Below are 20,047 nucleotides of genomic sequence, written 5' to 3'. Positions count from 1 at the left end.
GCTGCTTTGAAGCACATGTTAGAAAATACACTCCTTCTCTGTCATTCATTACTTGCATTATTAAATAAAGTCAGCCACTGTACGGATGGCACAAATAAGACAGACTCTGCTCCAACAACTCAGAATCAAAGTATGTGGAAGAAAGAGAACAGATGGATACAGGAAGAGTGGGGAGTACAATGCAAACTATTTTGGTTAAGGTGGTAGGAGGACATGTGTCAATCTAGCTATATCTGTGGGATAATTTTAAAAACAAATTCAAAGGAAGTAGCCTGGTAGATGTTTACAGAGAGCCTGTGGGACAACATGACAAGGACTGAAAATCCAGCAGGCACTGGAAACTCTTGCTACCAAATGAGCAAATACAAGAAAAGAGAAAGCAGCTCAGTCCTGACGCACAATGAGGAAAAAAATACCAAAATCCATCCAGGGACAGACATCATCAAAACAACAGCCAGGAAAATGACGTGCATAAGGCAAAACTAGGATGGTCAAATGGAGAGAAAGAATAGTGCAGCTGAGAGCCCAGAAAACAAGAATCTGAAAAAGAATTCTGGCTGCACAGATGCCTAGAGTAGGCTATGCCTACCAAAAAAAAAAAAAAACCATATGGAAAGAAATATGTATGTTTTTTATGAATCTGAATTCTTAAAAATTAATTCATCCTTAGTTTGAGTAAACTGTGCTGAAATACACATTTCTGCATCATATTAACACTAAACTGACACTGCTAGAACTCTATACAATAACTTCATTTTCTGAATTAGTATAGAAACCTCAGAGATCACTCCTTGCAGGTATTGTCAAGGCTATCTTTTCCCTGACACTCATAAATTTACCCTTACTGACTGTATATTTCCCAAGATTATAGAATCATAGAATGGTTTGAGGTTCGAAGGGACCTTAAAGCTCATCTACATCCAAACCCTCTGCCAGGTGAAGGAACACCTTCCACCACACCAGGTTATTCAAAAATATTCCAGTCATATCTACATTTGATTAAGTTCAGTAGTTCTTCATCACCAGCAAGCTGTGTTTGGTAATTATCACTCCCCATAATTTAATGAATATTTGGAATATTCTGCTGAGCTTCCACTGCTGAACAACAAAATGAATTCCTAAGTCATGGTTCTCTCTTTTAACCAGGGATGAGCTCAGACAGTATTTGAATTATAAAGGAAAAAATGCAATAGAAGATTCAAAAGAGGAGTTCAGGAATTATGTGATTTGAGTATAAAGGAGGCTGTAAGTGGGGTAAGGTGACCTGAACATTCAAATTCTTTACTCTAATAAAGATACAGGACCATTTTAGGACTCTAAGAGATTCAGGGAATGGACCAGATTATCTTCAAATTCACTTTAGCACCTAGATTCTATTTTCTTGCAGCATCTTTAACTGGCTTAATAGCAACAAAATAAATGGCACTGCAGTCATCTTGAAGTTATGTGGATTTTTTTTAATTCTGAAAAGAAGAAAAGTACACTGGGAAGCAAAGCAATATCATGTTTTCATATCTTTTCATTATTCATGTATCTAAAATACTTTCAATAACTACTTAACTAATAACAATGTGTTGAGCTGAAATTAATATGCTGATATGAAGAAAACAGAGAGGTTTTCAATATGATTTAATTTTAAAGAACCAAAATTAGGAGAGATGTTTATAGTTAAATGTGCTCAGAGAATATTAATAGCAAAAAACCTGAATTCTGAAAATAGCCATCTCAGTAATTGTATCTTTACTTATCCAAAAAGCTATCAACCAAGGAAATAATACTGCATTTATTTCCAAATTAGGTCTGAATTCTGTAGGAGGCCAAAAGTCTTATTATTAAACTTAAAATAGAAAACAATTCAATAGAGTGAATCTACTTTGCCTATTTAACAAAATTCTCTTATAAGCCTGGTTATGACAACAAAAATTTATTGCTTATTGGCAGCTTGTGTACTTCTTATTTTAGCAGCTTTTTCACTCTTTGAGACACAGAAGAAAAAAGGCCAGACAAAGGCATGATTTTGCCTTATCCAGAAACTACATAAGAAAATGTATCTTTTACTCGTAATTCAAGTAGCATCTACTGAGATCATGAGATCAATTAGTCATAAGATAATCTTCCAAACCCATTGACACTAAAAGGTAATTCAGTTCAGCTCATTCATCTTAAAAAAAATGCCTTGACCCTGCAGGGCTGGAGCTGTCCTAAATAGAAGGATCTATTACATAATCCATATTTAGGCTTATGTCACCATGCTGGAGGGTTCTCATTTGAAGGAGATCAAAATCTCCACTATTTAGCACAGGCTTTAAGTCTTTAGCATTCTTAAGCAAAGGATTCCTGGACCCAACTGTCCCTCATGTAAAATAAGGTGGTTAAGACTCAAGAAAGTCACATATATGAAAGTTTACAGGAATCCATATGAGCTAGTAGAAAGCAGTCTTCTCTAAAAAGCAAAAATTCTAAGATAAAAAAATTTGGGCAACTAGCTTTTGCCTTACCTCTAACCAAGGATCTAAACTGCTTAAGACACTGGTGACACTAAAAAATTAAGGCACACTATTCACCACATAACTGGGAGATGATTTAAGAAGCAAGCACACTCATCTACCAGGCAATGTCCTCACAACAGCACAATACATTTTGTGTTTGGTGCCTCTGTGGTTTAACCCCAGCCAGCAACCAAGTGCTGCACATTTGCTTACTCCTGCTGGGTGGGATGGGGGAGAGAATCAGAAAAGTAAAAGTGAGAAAACCTGTGGGTTGAGATAAAGACACTTTAATGGGTAAAGCAAAAGCTGTGCACACAAGCAAAGAAAAACATCATCCTGTGTAAGCACTGCTCAGCAGCAACAAAAAACATCTCTGCATTATCAGCCCCATTTTAAAGCACTCTGTAACACAGTCCCATACCTGCCACCTGCCAGGAAGAAAAATAACTATCCCAGCCAAAACCACGACAGTATTTTAGATAAATCTCTGCATCTATCAATAAGGTATGTGAAGTAATATTTTGTCACTCATGGTATTTATGTTTGACAACTTCAAGTAAATAGGGCAACTTAAAATTTTCATGTATTTTGACAGTCCTATGGTTTGACAAAAGTTCACAGTGTCTGAGGAGTATATGCTGTAAATCAAGGAGAGATGTGGAAATTCCAAGTGGGATCTGAAAGCCAGGGTTAATAGGAGAGAGTTTGTAAAAGAAGGCTGAGGGTGTAAGAGCTTTTTTTTTTTTTTTTTTTTTTTTTTTTTTTTGGGAAAAGAAACAAAAAAAAGAGACTAGAATTTGTAGGAGAGCAGAGAAGCAAATCAAAGAATGGAACAAAATCACGGAAGACAACAGGAGCTACAGGATGCTAAAGATGAGGCAGATAAAAATGCATTTGTATATAAAAAGCTTTTGTTCCAATTGAGTCATGTAAACCATGTCAGTAAATGCTTTGGCTGAGTCTTTGGCAGCATTCCTGTTTCTGATGCAAAATGCAATGCATCACTTTGAGCACATTTGTAACATTATTTATAAAACAGTTAAAAGTTCAAAAGAAAACAAGTATGTTTAAACAACAAGGTCAGACGTGTTATCAAAACAAGCAGGAAACCTTCAAAACTCAGTTGTGTCCAAATGAGAAAACTGTTACAAAACATCATGTTAAAAAAGGGTCAGTTTGTGAAGGGGTCAAGAAGTACTTATATCATCTATTTCAAATCTACATCAGACCCAGGAAGCCTTTCAGAGAACTTGTGGGAACAACACAGAACCAGAGGGCATCCACCCGACAGATCTAAAGAAATACAGGAACCAAACATCTGAACTACTGCCACATAATTATCAGAAGGCAATGTTCTTCTGACAATTCAAGTTTTACTAAGGCTCCTGAAGACATTGGGCCACCACAACAAAAGAAGAAAAGTTCTCACATAGAGAAAGAGGAGTTTAAAAATTTCAGTATGAAGATCATTCTCTTTGCTTCCTGTAACCTTGTGTTTTCATTTATAGAAATAACTATACTGACAAGCTACTGTCCATGTATAAAATACCTGCAACTTCCAATTCAAGATGTAATTCTATGAATCTTTGCTTTTTATTACTTGAAATGTCTTTTCACTCTTACTGGATGTGCCTAAATTACAGTAATCTTTTTTTATATTTTTTGTTTTTTGTTGTTTCGTTGTTGGGTTTTGGATGTTTTGGGTTTTTGGGTTTTTTTGCTGCAGTTAAATACTGATCATAAGTTTTGGAAAATAAAAAAAATGCAGTAAGTTCTGTATAATATTTTTTAAAAGCAGCTTGTACTTACCTGCTTTCTGACACTGTACTATCTTCTCATATAAGCTATCTGTATTTTCAACCAGAGTCCTGATGGTGTGAATCATCTATAGAAAAAATAAATTAAAATATACAGAATATCAGTAAAATTAAATTTTTACTTAAAATTTTTAATCTGTAAATGATGCTTAAAATTGAACTCAAATCTATAAAGTAATATTTATCGTTAACATAATGAATACACTCCTTTTCCTGGTCATAATGAGGCAGAGAAGTGCCCTAAACATAGGATAAAGCCATAAAAAATACAATGATTTTGGGCTGGGACCTGTGAATACTGAAGCAAAATGTCTACTCCACAGTTCACTGCCTATCAGAGCAGCTGGAAATGATACAACCAGGCAATTCACTTTTGGTGGCTTGGTTGAGATAACCTGGATGCAATTTTCCTCTTCCTCATTCATTCCAACATTCAGGATGATGATCACTCATGACCCAGTGCATCCTTTTTCCCAGGCATCATTCCATTGCTTTTCCAGATTTTTTCCTCTACATTTTTCCTCCTGTGGCTAGACCTGCACTTATGTATAAGACAATGCTTTATGGGAGAAAACAAATCACTTGAGGCTGGTGGTGGAGGATAGGAAAAATAAATTATTCCTTTAGCTGATCTTTCTAAACAAAAAGCCTTTCAGGGAATCCCAGCTGAATGCGCTAAGATGGAACTGTGCAGAATTTTCAGCCTAGGGTATGTACTGAGAAGTAACAACTCTGCTTCACACCTTCCCCACTGACATCTCTGGTTTCCACTCAAGTAGACAATTTTCTCTCCCCTAAAACAATGACTAAATTTTTGACATGTTACTTATGTGGGTGTTCATGTGGAACATGCTTTTCCTTAGGAAGGAGACCACAATTTCCTTTTATGAGGAGGAACATTCCTCCCCATAAAAGCATGTTACAGGGAAAAAGGAATGTTACAGGGGAAAAAAAGCCTAAACCTCTCTAACACTCTTCCTCAGAGAAAAATTGCTGTAAGAGGCATGACTTCCTCACATGTATTAGAAGGAGCCCTCTCCAGCTGAATGACATTGAGGCTGTTTTTCTGAACATTGCTCCAAGTAAGGCATAAATCAATTTTGAGAAGCAGGCAAGCAAGTCTCAGATTTTTGATCATGACATGTGTGCAAGCAAGTGAGAAGGAAAAACACCTGCACAGACAAACTACTCTACAGGCTTCTGTAACTGTCAGCTGCACATAATCTGGTTTAAACAAATGACAAAGCATTTAAAAATAATTCTAGTTCTATTTCTATTATTTCAGTTTGAGCCAACAAAGAAAATGATGCAAACCCTGAATTTTTACTTCATGCTACACACAAACAGCATGTAAAAAAGCAACTTTAGAGTACATGGAGGTCATCATACTAGATAATTTAATTTAATCCTCACTTCCCAATTAATCTGTATTTAAAGTATCTACTTAGCCTGATTTATATTATGTCAGTTGTCGGGGTTGCTTTAAATAAATGTAAATTATAATACAGGAAGTAAAAATAACTTGATCAGGTTGCTAAGCTGCAAATGAAAAAATTTAGCTTACCCCAGTTTAAACTGGATTGTTCTTTGAATATAAATATCAATTTTAACTCAAGCAAAAGCAACCTATAAATAGAATTATGCTGAATACTATTTAAGTGTAACAATTTGAAGACAATGTAATAAGAGAATACTATATTTCACTCACATAGGGAGCACTGCAAACTGACTATTCCTAATCAGTCATGGAGAAAGCCCCATTTCACTGTGTTTCATTACTATTCAGTCTCTAAAACAGAATTCACAAATTGAAATAAGATCACTGTAAATTTGCTTGACAGGGAAGGATTTACCTGTTGCAGTATGTATGTCACATAACACATTTGCTTCTGCAATGAATTCTGCAATGAATTTAAACGGAGAGAACCAAAACACAGCTGATGTCAGCTGCATACTTCCAATAGCTGATGTTATTTTTTTGCTAACTAGATTAAAGGAAACTGTAAAGCGGGGTTCTCTGAATTGAAAATCACCTTGAAAAATGAAATGTTGAGCACATATGGCTCTTGGGTTTTTCTGGGATGCTAATACACAACAATAAGGACTAGAGAGGGATTCCCTATCAATACGAGTCCCTTCACCTGAGCACTCTTTTGACTGGAGTTCACAAAAAAAGAGAAAAACTGTGCTGCCTGTTCAAGGCATTTGTTTTGAAGGAATTGTAAGAAATATTACAACCACCCTACTCTGTTTTCCTGACCCCATGAGTTTAATAACATAATTTCTAAGTCACCTCAATTTAGGTCCAATTCCAGAGTCAGAACTGCTCTGCTTCCTTTGTATGCCCTACATGAACATCAGATAATTTAGAAGCAGCGGAGAACAAGTCTCAGCTGATTAGAAAACCTACTCTGAGACACTGCACTGATTTTCAGAAATAAGAGAATTCTAAGATGAATAAAAATGCTTACATTACTGCTTTTTTGTTTACTTTCTGTATTGAAAAAACAAGAAAGTTTTACTAGTTCTGCAGATGAAAGAAAAAGAAACTAATCACTATATTAGTGTTCTTTCATCTTGGTCAGGCTAACACTGAAGAATTTATAACATGCCAATTTCATATTTCACAGTTCCAGAACTGAAAGCTGCTAAATACCCTCAGATCAAAAGGAATACCCTCTTTGCAACTTCCGAAGGAAAATGGCATTTCATGTGGCAGAAATTATTCTAATATCTACTTTTATATTATCGAGACCAGTAACAGTTACTTTCATTATCTTTGGTCTCTAAAATACGTACAAAGCTGTATTTAAGATTAACAGCACTGCAGAGCAAAACTGGCTCAGCTAGCAATAATTCAGGGGTTGACTGCCACTACCATTCAATCATGAAACACCCCTATTATGGAACACCCCAGTTTTCAAGTGTCCTTCCCTAAGAAAATAATGGAGCAGTATGCCGTGTGCATGAGTAGGTGTCACCTTCTAGTTGTGCTTGATTAATAAAGTAATAGTATTGGTTCTTGAAAATTTTATTTTTACATTGCTCTTCACCCCACAGTAATCTTTTAGTATGGATTCAGCTATTTGTTAAATTACTGTTATGGAGTGTTTGAACATATGAATTCTTTCCAGTGTTCAAGCCAAAGTTTTATCCTCATGAAAACACCTATATAGACATTCACAGAGACTGAAAGACTTTTGGTAGAAGCAGCATATGGAACAACTATGTATAAATGCCTATATTTAACCAGAAAATTAGCCTAATCCAAATGATACTGGTATGTATATGTGTGATTGATATAAAAGTGAAATAGAACATTATGAGTAAGCAGGAACTTCAGTATGAAAAACACTATGTCCACAGCAGAGTAAGACATGAAATCTCAAGGCAAATTACATGTGGAAATTGAGGAGAAAGACCAGGAAGAATCTGCTTTACACTAAACTAGTCTATATTGAACAAGCCAATCGATAACTTTGTAACCACATCCAATTTCTACAATATTATCACTGACAAATCTGGAAAGAGAAATAGAAACAAATGTAATAGGAAACAACCAGCTGCCCCTTGATCATTAAAAATGTAATGCAAATTATCCATGCATATTCAAGAAAAGAACACATGCTACATGACGTTTAGTAAGCTATATTTTCTAGCAAGCCTCTTACAATACTGACTCACATTTCTAACCTATGTTGCTTTTTTTTCTAGAAGTAAAGATTCAAAATACCCAAAAATGTATTTTAAATATAGAACTTGCAAGATATAATGCTGAAATTGCTTCAACTCTCCTCTCAATTCCCACCCCACCACCACACCCCAACCTCAGCATGACCAGAGAACTTCTCAGGTACTCATTACAGACTGGACTAGCCTATTTTTTTTGTTGGTCAGTGGAAAATGGGAAATGCAGAATGGTATGCTTTATGTGCCTTGAACTCATCACATTTTTGCAGAGGCCAGGTTAATAGTTTGATCTATTTGTTGTATTCCTCAAACTCTATTGGATAAATCATGCAAGCATTTTACCTAGTTATTGTAACAAATTAATAAATGCCAAGAAAGATATTTTATGATTATTATTATTATGATCATCATTATTGTTGTTGTTCAGAAATAAATACTAAATTATTAGTCTAGAATTCTCAATGAGGATTGGAGACCTGTATTATTATATACATTGTTCCTACCTTAAAAAGCCAATGACGATGGTCAGAAATCATAATTTTTGCTTCAAACATATGGAACTGTATTGTTAACAGTTCATCACTTACATGATGCTGTCCTCACAAACCAAGTGAAAAACTCATATACTGAAAAAAATCTATCCTCCTTCCCAGCAAAACAGAACTCTCTCATTAAGATGGTTACTTAAAATTATATAAATAAATGTCTAGACTACCCTTTAGGACAGTTTTTTAATGTTTCTGTGTTTGTTGTCTGATTTGTTGTTTTATGAAAGAGTTAAGTGCTATGAACTAACACCATGTAGATCAATGCAAGTGCTCACATGTATGTGCACATGAAAGTATTTCAAACCATTTCTTTAATTTCAGCTGAATTTGAACAAGATTTATTTCTACTAGGCTCACACAGACAGGTCTTCTGGTAAAAGATAAAACATTCTGTTTATGCTCTCAGCTTGTGGAAAATATGTAACTGAACTCAACCATAAATATTTTAAATATCACATTTAACACACAGGCCTTGGGAAAGAAATCTTTCAAAAACCCCAGGATTTATCCAATCCTCTGCATTTGGAACTGGTTGGTAGCACACAAGAAGACATCAGCTGTATTTTAAAATGGAAAACTCAACCAATTATAAACTGTGTCTGGCTGATGAAACTCAGTGAGAGAAAACACCTTCACTGACACAACTGCAACATTAAGGATGAAAGTTATTTTTAGCAAGAAAAGCAGACCACACATTTAAATTCGGACATCTGTAAATGTGTTGCCAATAGTGCTAGACCTACATTCCAACAGCAAACCTGAAACCATACTTAAAGTAGGTATAAATCAAATCTTCATTAGAATAGCACTCACATTCTACTTTCATCCAAACCTCTGCATATTAGATATATTTCTGAAATCACAAACTACACCATTTCTAATAAATGTATGTATCTTTAGTATTCAGAGGCCAATCTGGAGCTCTTAACAGCAGTATTAAACATGTAATTTGCATTTTCTAGACATTTTTATTAAGCCCAGGATGGTACAAATAGCACCAATATCAAATAGCACTTTGCAAAAATAGGAAACCAAACACAGGGCATCCCAAACTGCTAATAGCATCTGCACCACTTCAAAAGAAGTGTGTAACACAAAAGATGTGTTACATAGTGAGGATCAGAAGCTGCTACCATTGCCCCAAGCAGTAACAGAAAGGAAAGGAACTCCGGTAGGGACTCCTTATAAACTCCTTGCCCTCAAGAACCACGATAGGTACCAGGACCTCAAACAAAACATGGTCAGCTCTAATTGAATGTCTGCATAAACTGTACCCAAGCAGTCCAGTATTCAATATCAAAGCACCAGAAGGCATCTTTGTTGTGGCACAGGAACAAGCAGATGAACAGTTCTTAGTCCTTTCAGTGACAACTGCCACGGTCAGCTTGCTCTGCAGCCACATAAGGAGTTGTTTTAAACTATATGTGCTGGCTTTTGTTTTCCACTGGAGAAGAATGGTGTTATACCAAATAAGAAAGGAAATTACCGTAAAATCAGATTGCAAATCTCACAGCTCAAATGAATTGTTCTAACAGTGTGGACACCACACTAAAAGAATTCTGAAACATCCAACTTCTAACAGACCACCATAAACAACAGAAGTTGACTTCTACCAAGAAAAAACCACTCACAGCTTCCCTCTGCCCTGCCAAGACTGTCACCATGTTGTAGAAGGCTACACACTGGCTAAGCCTGATTTCCCCTTTGTAAAGCCATGCTGAGTTTTTCCAATCTCTTACTTGTGAGGCTGCAGCTGGAGCATTCATCCCAGTTTGGGGGTTTTCAGTACAAGAAATACATGGACTACTGTCCAGCACAGAGCCACAGAGACTTAAGGAACTGGAGAATCTTTTATATGAATAGAGGCTGAGAGGGCTGGGACTGGTCAGCCTGGAGCAGAGAAAGCTTAGGGAGAGTCTTGGGTGGTAAAACACTGGAAGAGTTTTCCCAGATTGACTGTGGAGTCTCTACCCTTGGTGATATTTAACAGCCAACTAGACACAGTTCTGGGCAACCTGCTCTGTCTGATCCTGCTTTGAGCAAGGGGCTGGGGTTAGATGATCTCCAGAGGTGCTTTCCAACCTAAATGACTCTATGTAAAAAAGAATTATAGTAAAGTTGACATCTCCAGTCAAAATAACTGAGCTTTCTGGCTCAAGACAACAATCAACATTAACCTCTTTATAGTTAAACATCAGATGTGGTTTTGCACAGAAAGTTCAAAGCTCTATAAACAAAAGCTGATCTCTCTCCTATCCAAATACAGTTCAAAGTACCAATGTAAGAAAATCAAGCTGCTAACTGCTACTTCTCTACACAGAGGACTCATTATATCCAACCAAATTTCCTTCAAAGCAGTGAGATTTTTAGCAAATGCATTGTCTAAGTTAGAAAATATTTCTTCAACTATACAAGAAAATAAATTTAGCACAGAAGCATAGAGTTACTGAAGTTAGAAGGGACCTCAGGAGGTCATCTGGTCCAAACCCCCTTGCTCATGCAGGGCCACTTACCATGGCTGGCTGCCCAGGGCCATGTCCAGATGGCTTTTGAGTATCCCCAAAGCTGGAGACTCCACAATCTCTCTGGGCAACCTGTTCCAATGTTCAGTCACCCTTACAGTCAAAAAGTGTTACCTGATGTTCTGACAGAGCCTCCTGGTTTTCATTTCATGCCTTTTCTCCTGTTACTGGGCGCCAATGGAAACAGCCTATCTCTGGCCTCTTTGCACCCTCTCCTCAGGCATTTACACACATTGATAAGATCCTCCTCAGCCTTCCTTCCTCCAGACTAAACAGTCCCAGCTGTCCCAGCCTTTCTGTGTAGGAGAGATGCTCCATCACCTTAGTGGCCCTCTGTTTGACACTTCAGCACATCCATGCCTCCCTGGCACTGGGGAACCCAGGACAGGACACAGCACTGCAGGTGTGGCCTCAGCAGCACTGCATAGAGGGGAAGGATCACCTCTCCTCAAGCATAACTAATGTAATGATATAATCAAGTATTATGATTCTTTTTAGATTTTAAACCACTGCCCTCTTGCAAAAAAAAAAAAAAAAAAAAAAAAAAAAAAAAAAAAGCAGATAAAATTTCCATTACGCTTACTGAATTCACTAGCATATTATGATAAAAATTATGTAATACTGTACCCAACAGTGGCATTTTATCCATTTAAGTGGGAAAAACATCAGAACAGACTCATGGTTTCACTTTTTCAGCCTACCTTTCCTCTCTCACCTCTTTTTGAAATGTTTTATATTCTAAAAACGCATACATGGAAATTTTTTTTTCTTCAGAAAGAAGCAAGACAAGATTATCCATAATACTTTGCAGGATCAAAAGATATGAAATCCACTTACCAAAACTAATTCTTGTAGGCCTGAGGAAAAAATAGGACATAGTCTGTTCTTAATTCTGCAGCATCCCAAAATGAATTCATTTCCCCCAGTTTAAGAAAATTTACCAAAGGAGCAAACAGTCCACAAGTCCTCCATTAAAGAGAACTATCTGTTCTTAATTCCTCATGAGTCAAATATGTGAGAAAGACTTGGTTGAAGACAGAGTAAATATAATAATCAGCAGCTCTCTTCCAACCTATGTACCCAAGGACAATAAACCCTTTTTAAATCCAATAGTCATTGCTTTTCACTTTCATGATAATCTGCTTTTTGTAGCAAAATTATTTTCATAATTTTAAATCTAAAGCTGATAGAATGAAAAACCTTATGAAAAGTGGCAATAAGTAAGGACGTGTATATGAAATTAAAAATCCTCTATCTGTATAAGAAGCAAAAATCTATCATCTGTGTGAAAAAATTAATAGGTAGTTAATAGGTTATTTCTGAAATGAGAACCATCAGTAGCAGTTCTAATAGCCACAATTTTTTTCCACACAGATGGAATCAAAAAGACAAACACCAAATTTAAAATTTATTGAGAAAGAGAACTCCAGTTGGAAGTATGTAATACATACGAGAAGTTGCTATGCATCTGACCTATTTTTATGTTCCTCCATAAACAGTTCATTGGACTACATTAAAACAGGACAGAAGGCTACATGCACTCCTCTTCCTAAGTAGCTGTATTATTTTATGCTCTTATGAATACTGTGAGTCAGCCATTAGACATAATGGGATTAGTGAGAGGATACAAAAAGCTTCACTGTCCATGCTCTCAACAAGAAATGCAGAAAGCTTGACTTCACAGAAGCATTAAATTGTCATTATCAGAGCTTTTCAATCAATGCAAAACAGCTCATACTTTACAACATTTGGCACTGGAGTCTTGAGTACCCAAAATTAGACATTTGCTTTGTGGACTGAAAAAGCCCAGCATAAGCTAAGGTTATCATCTGCAGCTCTGTTTTTGGAAGAATAATTGCAACCTTCATGTTGCTATAAAACAGGAAAATAAAAACTGATAATAAGCAGCACAACTCTTTCTGAAGAAACTGTCCAAGCTATTCACTATATTTTCCATGAATGCTTTGTTTTCAGTTTTTATGACAGACTAATAGCTAGACAATCAGCAACAATTTCAATTCATCTCAAAAACCAGGACCTACAATTACTATAATTTATTAAACATGGCAAAAACCATTACCTGGGCTATTTGCAATATTAAATTGCAATGAATGATGTACGTTTTCCCTTAGATCTCTTCACCACCAAACTATACCCATTTATTACTTAAATAAAGACAGTTCTATTCGGCAGAGACTGATAACGAAAGTAAGCAATACTGCAGAAAGCCAGAGGCAATAATGGAAACAGTGAGACACTGTGTGTTATCACAATTTAAATACTGCATTTGTGTTGCCAACTCTGAAACTTACTGTTTTAACACATGTTATAACAATCTACTACTAAGACTGAGAAAGTTGAAAGTCTAAGCAGCTACATACTTCACACCTTGATGATCTTCGCAAATCTGGGGGCAGCATTAATTGATACCGCTTCCAGAGTGCTTAGCTACTTTAGCTAGATCAAAGTTGCAGGAGCTACACCTACTATCTCTAATCCACTTATCTGGAAAACACACCCTTAATGCAAAAAAATCAACACAAGCAACTGTCTTTAACAGTACTTTTCCTGCTGGAGCACCAGGTTGAGTCCAACATTCACTTTAGATATCAGAAAAGATCTAATAACTTCAAAAGTCTAAAAATTTAGTGGTAACTTTATTTTAATATGAGCATTTGAAAGGAAACTTTGTCAAATGCTTTGGAAAATCTAACCAGACTGATCTGCTGTGTCGACATGCTTTTTGACATCAAAGAACTCCAAGGGATTAATGAGCCCTTCATTTTATAAAAGCTGTATTGACTCTTCCCCAACATGACACATTTCTCCATGTTTCCTCTAATTTTCTTCTTCAAAACTGTTTCTACCCATTTTCACAGTACAGATGTCAGCCTGTCTGAGGTGTAATTTCATCATCTTCCCTGAAAATCTCTGAAAACACTGGTACCACACTAACAACTTTGATAGTCAGTTTCAAGTGAGAGAATACACACAACAATTAGCAGTTTTGATACATCAACTCCTGAGATCTTTCAGAACTCTTAAATGAGTATCTCCTCTTTCTGGTGTATTGTTTTCCCAGTCTTTTGCCTTTCCTATGTAGTATCTTCTGTCAGCATTTCACTTACAGATGAATTCTGCAATTAGTCTTTCATAAGGAAGCGTTTAATGTGAAACCTTGATCTCTACAAGTATATGGATGCAAAAACTAATTAAGTGTTGTGGCTTTGCCTCTTTAGTTGGGGCTTTCTTTTAAACATTGATCAGCTAGTGAACTTACATAATCTTTGACTGACTTCTGTTTCTACTTTTTCAAAGAAGAGGTTACTGTTATTTTTAAGTCTGTGCAGATCACTTTTTTGAATTCTTCACTGTCAGTTCTCTTTTATTTCTTATTTAACCATGGCAGGATTAAATATGGATCCTGTCTTCCCCATTTGCACATTGCTTCAGCTATTTGGAAGATGACTTCTTTTCATGAGAACCTCCTCCATTTTGTTCTCCCCAAGTGATTTTTGATAAGTGGTACATATTTACTTCAAACTCCCCAGGCGGTATCTTTAGTGTCTGTGATGTCTGTTCTTTTGACTACTTCTTTTATCTTTTTGTTTTGTTTTATGTAGTTACGCTCTCAAGTATAAAAGCAAGGAATAATAGCTTTTCAACCTTCCATGCAAAGCATTAAATTCTCTTCTTCATAAGCCAGATAATGCTAAGAAGTAAACTGTAACATGGAAAACTCATGGAGCTTGACTTCAAAGTCATGGGCTCAAGGACAACATTCTGAACCAATTGGGCTCAGAACACAGCTACAATTGTCTATGCCAGTCACATATTCCTCAGGAATGGTACTATACAGACAAATCTGAATTTTCTTGAAGTGCACAATGCAAGTGATGAGCAGATGCTATGATGTGATTTAAAATCATGTGATATCCAAAGATTGGGTCCTACTACAGGAGATCAGTGACAGTGAACTCAGCCTCCCCTGACGCAATCAGAAACTGAATATTTAGGCCTGTGCATGAGTTGAAGCAACATATTCACTCAGTTTTAGGAGAGAAATACTAGCAACTTTTGGTTGCCCCAGAAGTATGCAACCACAAAGGGTAATTTGGGGAACAAAGGCATCTCAGCTGAATAACCAGGACACATTAGTAGACTGAGCTGAAATAGAAAAGTCTTGCTCTAGTTGTTTCTCAAGCTACAAATCTATAATCACAGCATGACTGTAATCCTCCTTACCTTATTGGCACAGTAACCATAACCAAGGACCCACATGAACAACAGGAAACTAATACAGATTTTACGAGCTAAATGTAAATCAAAACAGATCTACTAATCACTCTTTCTTAGGCCCTGTGAAAGAGGCAATGGATATAACCTTTGCTTCCTTCAGAATTATGGAGTTCAATCCAACATGCCCAATAAGGAAGTGCTCCACTCAATTAATCTATGTTAATATCAAGATGAGTTTTAAAAGCGAAGAATATTTAAAATTTCGAGCAGCAGCTGAAGTTTGAGAGGACTACTAACATTTTACCAAAACCTTGACAATCGGTCCTTTTCAGATAAGCTTTTAATAAGCCCTATTAGTATCAGTCCAGTCTGTAACTCAACCAGGTATAGCATCAACTTATCTGCTTTCAAGTTCAAAATATAGCCTATCTTATTTATTGTATGTCATTGCTGAAATTTCCAGCTCTGTAACCTGAAGTTAACTTCCGCATGATTGCACCTGCAATCTGCTGTATTGAGTCAGTAGCTGGAAAGAGCCAAAAATAAGGTAACCGGATTTAAGCTTACTACAGCACTGCTCATCCCAAGTGATATGGTGTTTTCCAATTTTATAGTGCCACTCTCTTTTAATACCTCTCATTTTCATTATCTCACAACTCTCACCACCAATAAACACAACTTGCTTTCAAGTCCTTCCCTAGGGTGTATATATAATATCTATTAATCATGTTTTATTTCATTTAAATCAAAAACAAACCTATACCACATTCTGTAGACATTCTGAATTACAAAATCAGCTCAAAATTTTAAAACAAAAATTAAAAACCACCCCAAAAACTGAAAGAAAAAAAAAAATTGAACTAGCAGCATTATCTAATTAGGATTTAATAACATCTAATCATAATTACTGTAGCAGCACTACTGATTTTTCACACAAGTAGTTATCTGCCTGTTCTATGTTAGTTTTTCTCTTAGAAGTAAATGCCTGCTTGCAAAGTTCAGAAAACCTTATCCTCAGCAAATGGGATACTTCATCCTTCACTAAGGGCAGAGACAGTCAAGTTCTCAACAGTATCTGGCTTTATTTGTATGGTACTGTAGCATATCTCTAAAGTGCTCTTATACTCATCACTGAATAATGCTGCAGACTGAGGGCGAGATAATTTATTTTTTCTCTTGCCATAGTCTAACTTTTAAGTTTTACTTACTGTTTATCTTAAAGGTTATAAGACATTTTTAAAAACATGCAATGGTGTGGAAGAGGCACTTGCCTTAACTCCAAGCTTCAGTCTGCAGCACTGATCAGTGATGGGTGTGATGACACCAACAGAGTGCATGCTGAAGTATCACATAAAGGAAGCTGAAGTTCATGAACAAGAGGGGAAAAATAAAACATTGTTAAACAGTGAAAAGATGGTAGGGTGAAAAATACTCAGGAGCATGGAGAAGTTAAAGAAAAATACACACCTGAAATTTCTGCTTTTCTCAAAAATTCCTAGATATATTTGATTTTTTATTATCCATTAATGATACTCCAGTTCCTATAACATGGGTTTTTTGACTCATGACTAGTACTAGCCTTGATCACTTGACAGCTCCTCCATTAAGTGAATGCAGATAATTTAAGAAAGCACAATGTGCTATTTGTTTAAAGAAAAAAACCCCAAATATCTACTGACACACTCATTATTTTATTATCATTGTTTCTTTAAAAAAAACTATGTTACACTGAAGATACTCCTTCCTTTCCATGTGCTCCTACAGTATTACACTTATCTGCAATTACTTCAAGGTGGACTGACTGTCCTGCTGTTAAGGTCTTGCATCCTTTCTCACTTGACAGAGCAATGAGTCTCCCACTGTAAACAAATTCTGAATAATTAAAATCTTTAATATTACTTTCTATGTTTATTATCATTGTATAGAAGAGAGAGCATTTCTGACACATAAGAATCCCTTCATAAGCTAAAAAAATCATAAACCTGAGACAATCACACTTTGAGAATGCCATTAACATGTGCCACAATGAGAGGACACACAAGGCAGTGACAGCCTATGCATGCATTTATGATATACAAATCCAGGTTTGTTTCATAAACACTAAACTCTTTGTTATCCACATGATCTCTTACAGTACTTGATACCCTAGAACTACACAGTTACATCATTCTGACCTGTACCTAGGCCTAAGCCAGCAGAAAGTAACACAAGTAGGTAATCATTACTTTGTCAGTACATCTACCCTTTCTCAATTTGGCATGAAGAACTCTCATTATTAAATGGAATTTTACACCCACGTATTAATTAATCGTGACAAAAATATCCCAAGTCAAAACTAGTGAGGTAAGATTTGTCCTTTTGAGGGCTCATTATATAAATACAAACCAAAATCATACAAACCCCCCCAATCTATAAAACTGTCAGACTCTAAACACCTGCCATTACAGCAAATACCCATATATGAACTAAACACTCACATTTCTTCACATTTCTTCTTCTCTCTTTGAGGAAAGGATGATACAGATGTCTCCCACTCTTTCATAATGTGCTTTCAGAAATAAGAGCACTTAATGACTGACTTCATTTTCCAGCATACCCTACAGATTTTAATTGCCTAAAATCTTTTGTCAAACTGAACAGAGTATTGGCAAAAGCCAAATGTCACAAATTTAAATGCATCTCACTATTTTAACTTATAACTTATATTTGATTAAAATAACCTTAAATTTACTTATCTTCAATACCATTTAGAGCTAGAAGCACTATCATACTCCTTGTTTGAAATTGAGTGTATTTTAGGAACAAGAAGATGGAAAAATGCTTTTGTTGCCAGTAAAAAAATGTTCAATTACTTTTACATGCATAAGTAGAGTACAGATTTCTCAAGTACAGAAATATTCAAATCATGTATAGAGTATAAGATGCCTGTGGGAAAAAACATATGTGAGAGCCAAAGAGCAAACCGAACTTTGATTGTATAGATTTCTGGAGTCACAAGTCACCTTTGTCTAAGTGATATTCAAACAAAAAATGCATTCCAGAATGTATTCAGATTTCGAACTAAGATTTTTAAGTAGCCAGAATAGCTTACTCACTAACAAGCAGCATCACCACATCAGAACAAACTGCAGGTAGAGACATCTCCAGCAAGAAAACAGAACTTCTTTACGTGTTGCAGCTGTAATCCCAACAGTCAAGCTTGTTTACATCCTAATTACAGCGATATCCTGTAAGCCACCACTAAGAGGATATACACTATCTTCTTGTAGCTCTGCTATCATTCCAACCAGATTTTTGTCGTATTTATGGCACAACTGAACTACACAAACTCTGCCTACATTGCTAATCATCAATGAGTGGTTTTTTGACTTTGGGGTAGCATATGTCTAAAGCTACCTTTTCTTCAGAAAGCAGTTTACAAGATATATATGAAACTGGGATACTGATTAATTTTTGTCCATTTTTTTTTTCAGGCAAGTGACCTGATGCTGCCAGGAAAGGTTTCTCATTTTAGCACACAAAATTATTGTAAAATTATAATTACGTGAAAGAAAGCATTAAATAAATTAATAAATAATCAATTACAATCTGCCAGATTATTTCAGTGGAAGTAAGGAGGACATTTCAAATCACACTCTTCTTGAGCTTTTTTCCACATTTCAAATTAGTGCAAAGAAGATGTAAATCAGTATTTATTGGCGTATTAGTTCTTCCTTCTTTTTTTCCTGCAAGATGTTCAATTCCAGTCTCTAAAGAACACAATTTATGTATTTACTGAAACATAATGTCTGAAGTTAATGTTACAGCTGCTTACATGTGTAAAAATGGCTAATCAAATGACATCTGTAAGAATGATAGAGAAAAGGAAAATAAAAGAGCATGTATAGAATTTTACATGCCAAGGTGCTTATACAACTACAATGCCTAAAAGCAGTGCCTGATGTTTTTGTATTCGATGTGGAGTCAAAGCTAACATAAACCAAGGTCCCTAAAGTGGAAAATGTAAAGTAGTAAGAGGTTTATAGATATACAGTAAGTTTCAAACTACTGAAAAACAGGTAAACCAATACATCCTCTTCATGTCAAACCCTCTTGATTATAACCACTTTGCCTTCTGAAGTGTACAAGCACGTGTTTGCATGCAGTATATCAATAATCTCTAAGTCTTACTCTGTATGGAAACACTACCACTGCTGTACATTCATGGGAATAACTTAAGCACAAGTAATGAAACACGAAATAGGAAGTCACAGGTTAAAATTACTTTTAAAACAGGCATGGTACAGTATGTTACATATATACTTTAAAAGCCGTTCAAACAGAAAATATAAGACAACCACAAAAACTACTCACCATTTCATATGCTGTTACAATCTTTTTCAAGACCTCTGGAACAATCCCTTGGAGCTCCATAGTTGGATACTGATCACTGAGATTCACCACTACCAAGGGTGTATTATCAGGCCCAACCAAGTGCATAGACACTGCCAAAATGCACTGCATAAGATTTGCTACAGGAGAGAGGCCACATAATTCTTTGAATGAAACTACTGCATTCTGCAAAAAGGAAAGAAAGAGTTTCCTTTACAGTTAAATATGAAATTTAAAGTCTTGTTATTTCAGGATAAAACACCTCACTGTTATACCTGAGCTACAATGGTTGTGCTACAATTACCACAGTTTTTCCCTGAAGAACTGGCATTTTCAAAACCAACCAATATTACACATACATTTTACAAAAA

The 20,047-nt window shown here is 35.9% G+C and overlaps 1 protein-coding gene across 1 annotated transcript in view; it reads right to left on the bottom strand.

Annotated features, from left to right (window-relative positions):
* The window catches only part of PLCL2 (phospholipase C like 2), a 99,439-nt gene that overhangs the window by 19,627 nt on the left and 59,765 nt on the right, over positions 1-20,047 (bottom strand). Inside the window, exons 4-5 of the mRNA XM_041411412.1 lie at positions 19,659-19,862; positions 4,299-4,374 (exon numbers count right to left, since the gene is read on the bottom strand). Of these exons, the coding sequence (XP_041267346.1) occupies positions 4,299-4,374; positions 19,659-19,862 (280 nt within the window). The remainder of the gene's footprint in view (positions 1-4,298; positions 4,375-19,658; positions 19,863-20,047) is intronic.

The sequence above is a fragment of the Onychostruthus taczanowskii genome, unplaced genomic scaffold, assembly GCF_017590055.1.
Source record: "Onychostruthus taczanowskii isolate IOZ18803 unplaced genomic scaffold, ASM1759005v1 scaffold36, whole genome shotgun sequence".
Classification (NCBI taxonomy): Eukaryota; Metazoa; Chordata; class Aves; order Passeriformes; family Passeridae; genus Onychostruthus; species Onychostruthus taczanowskii.
This window is presented reverse-complemented; position numbering and strand designations above follow the sequence as displayed.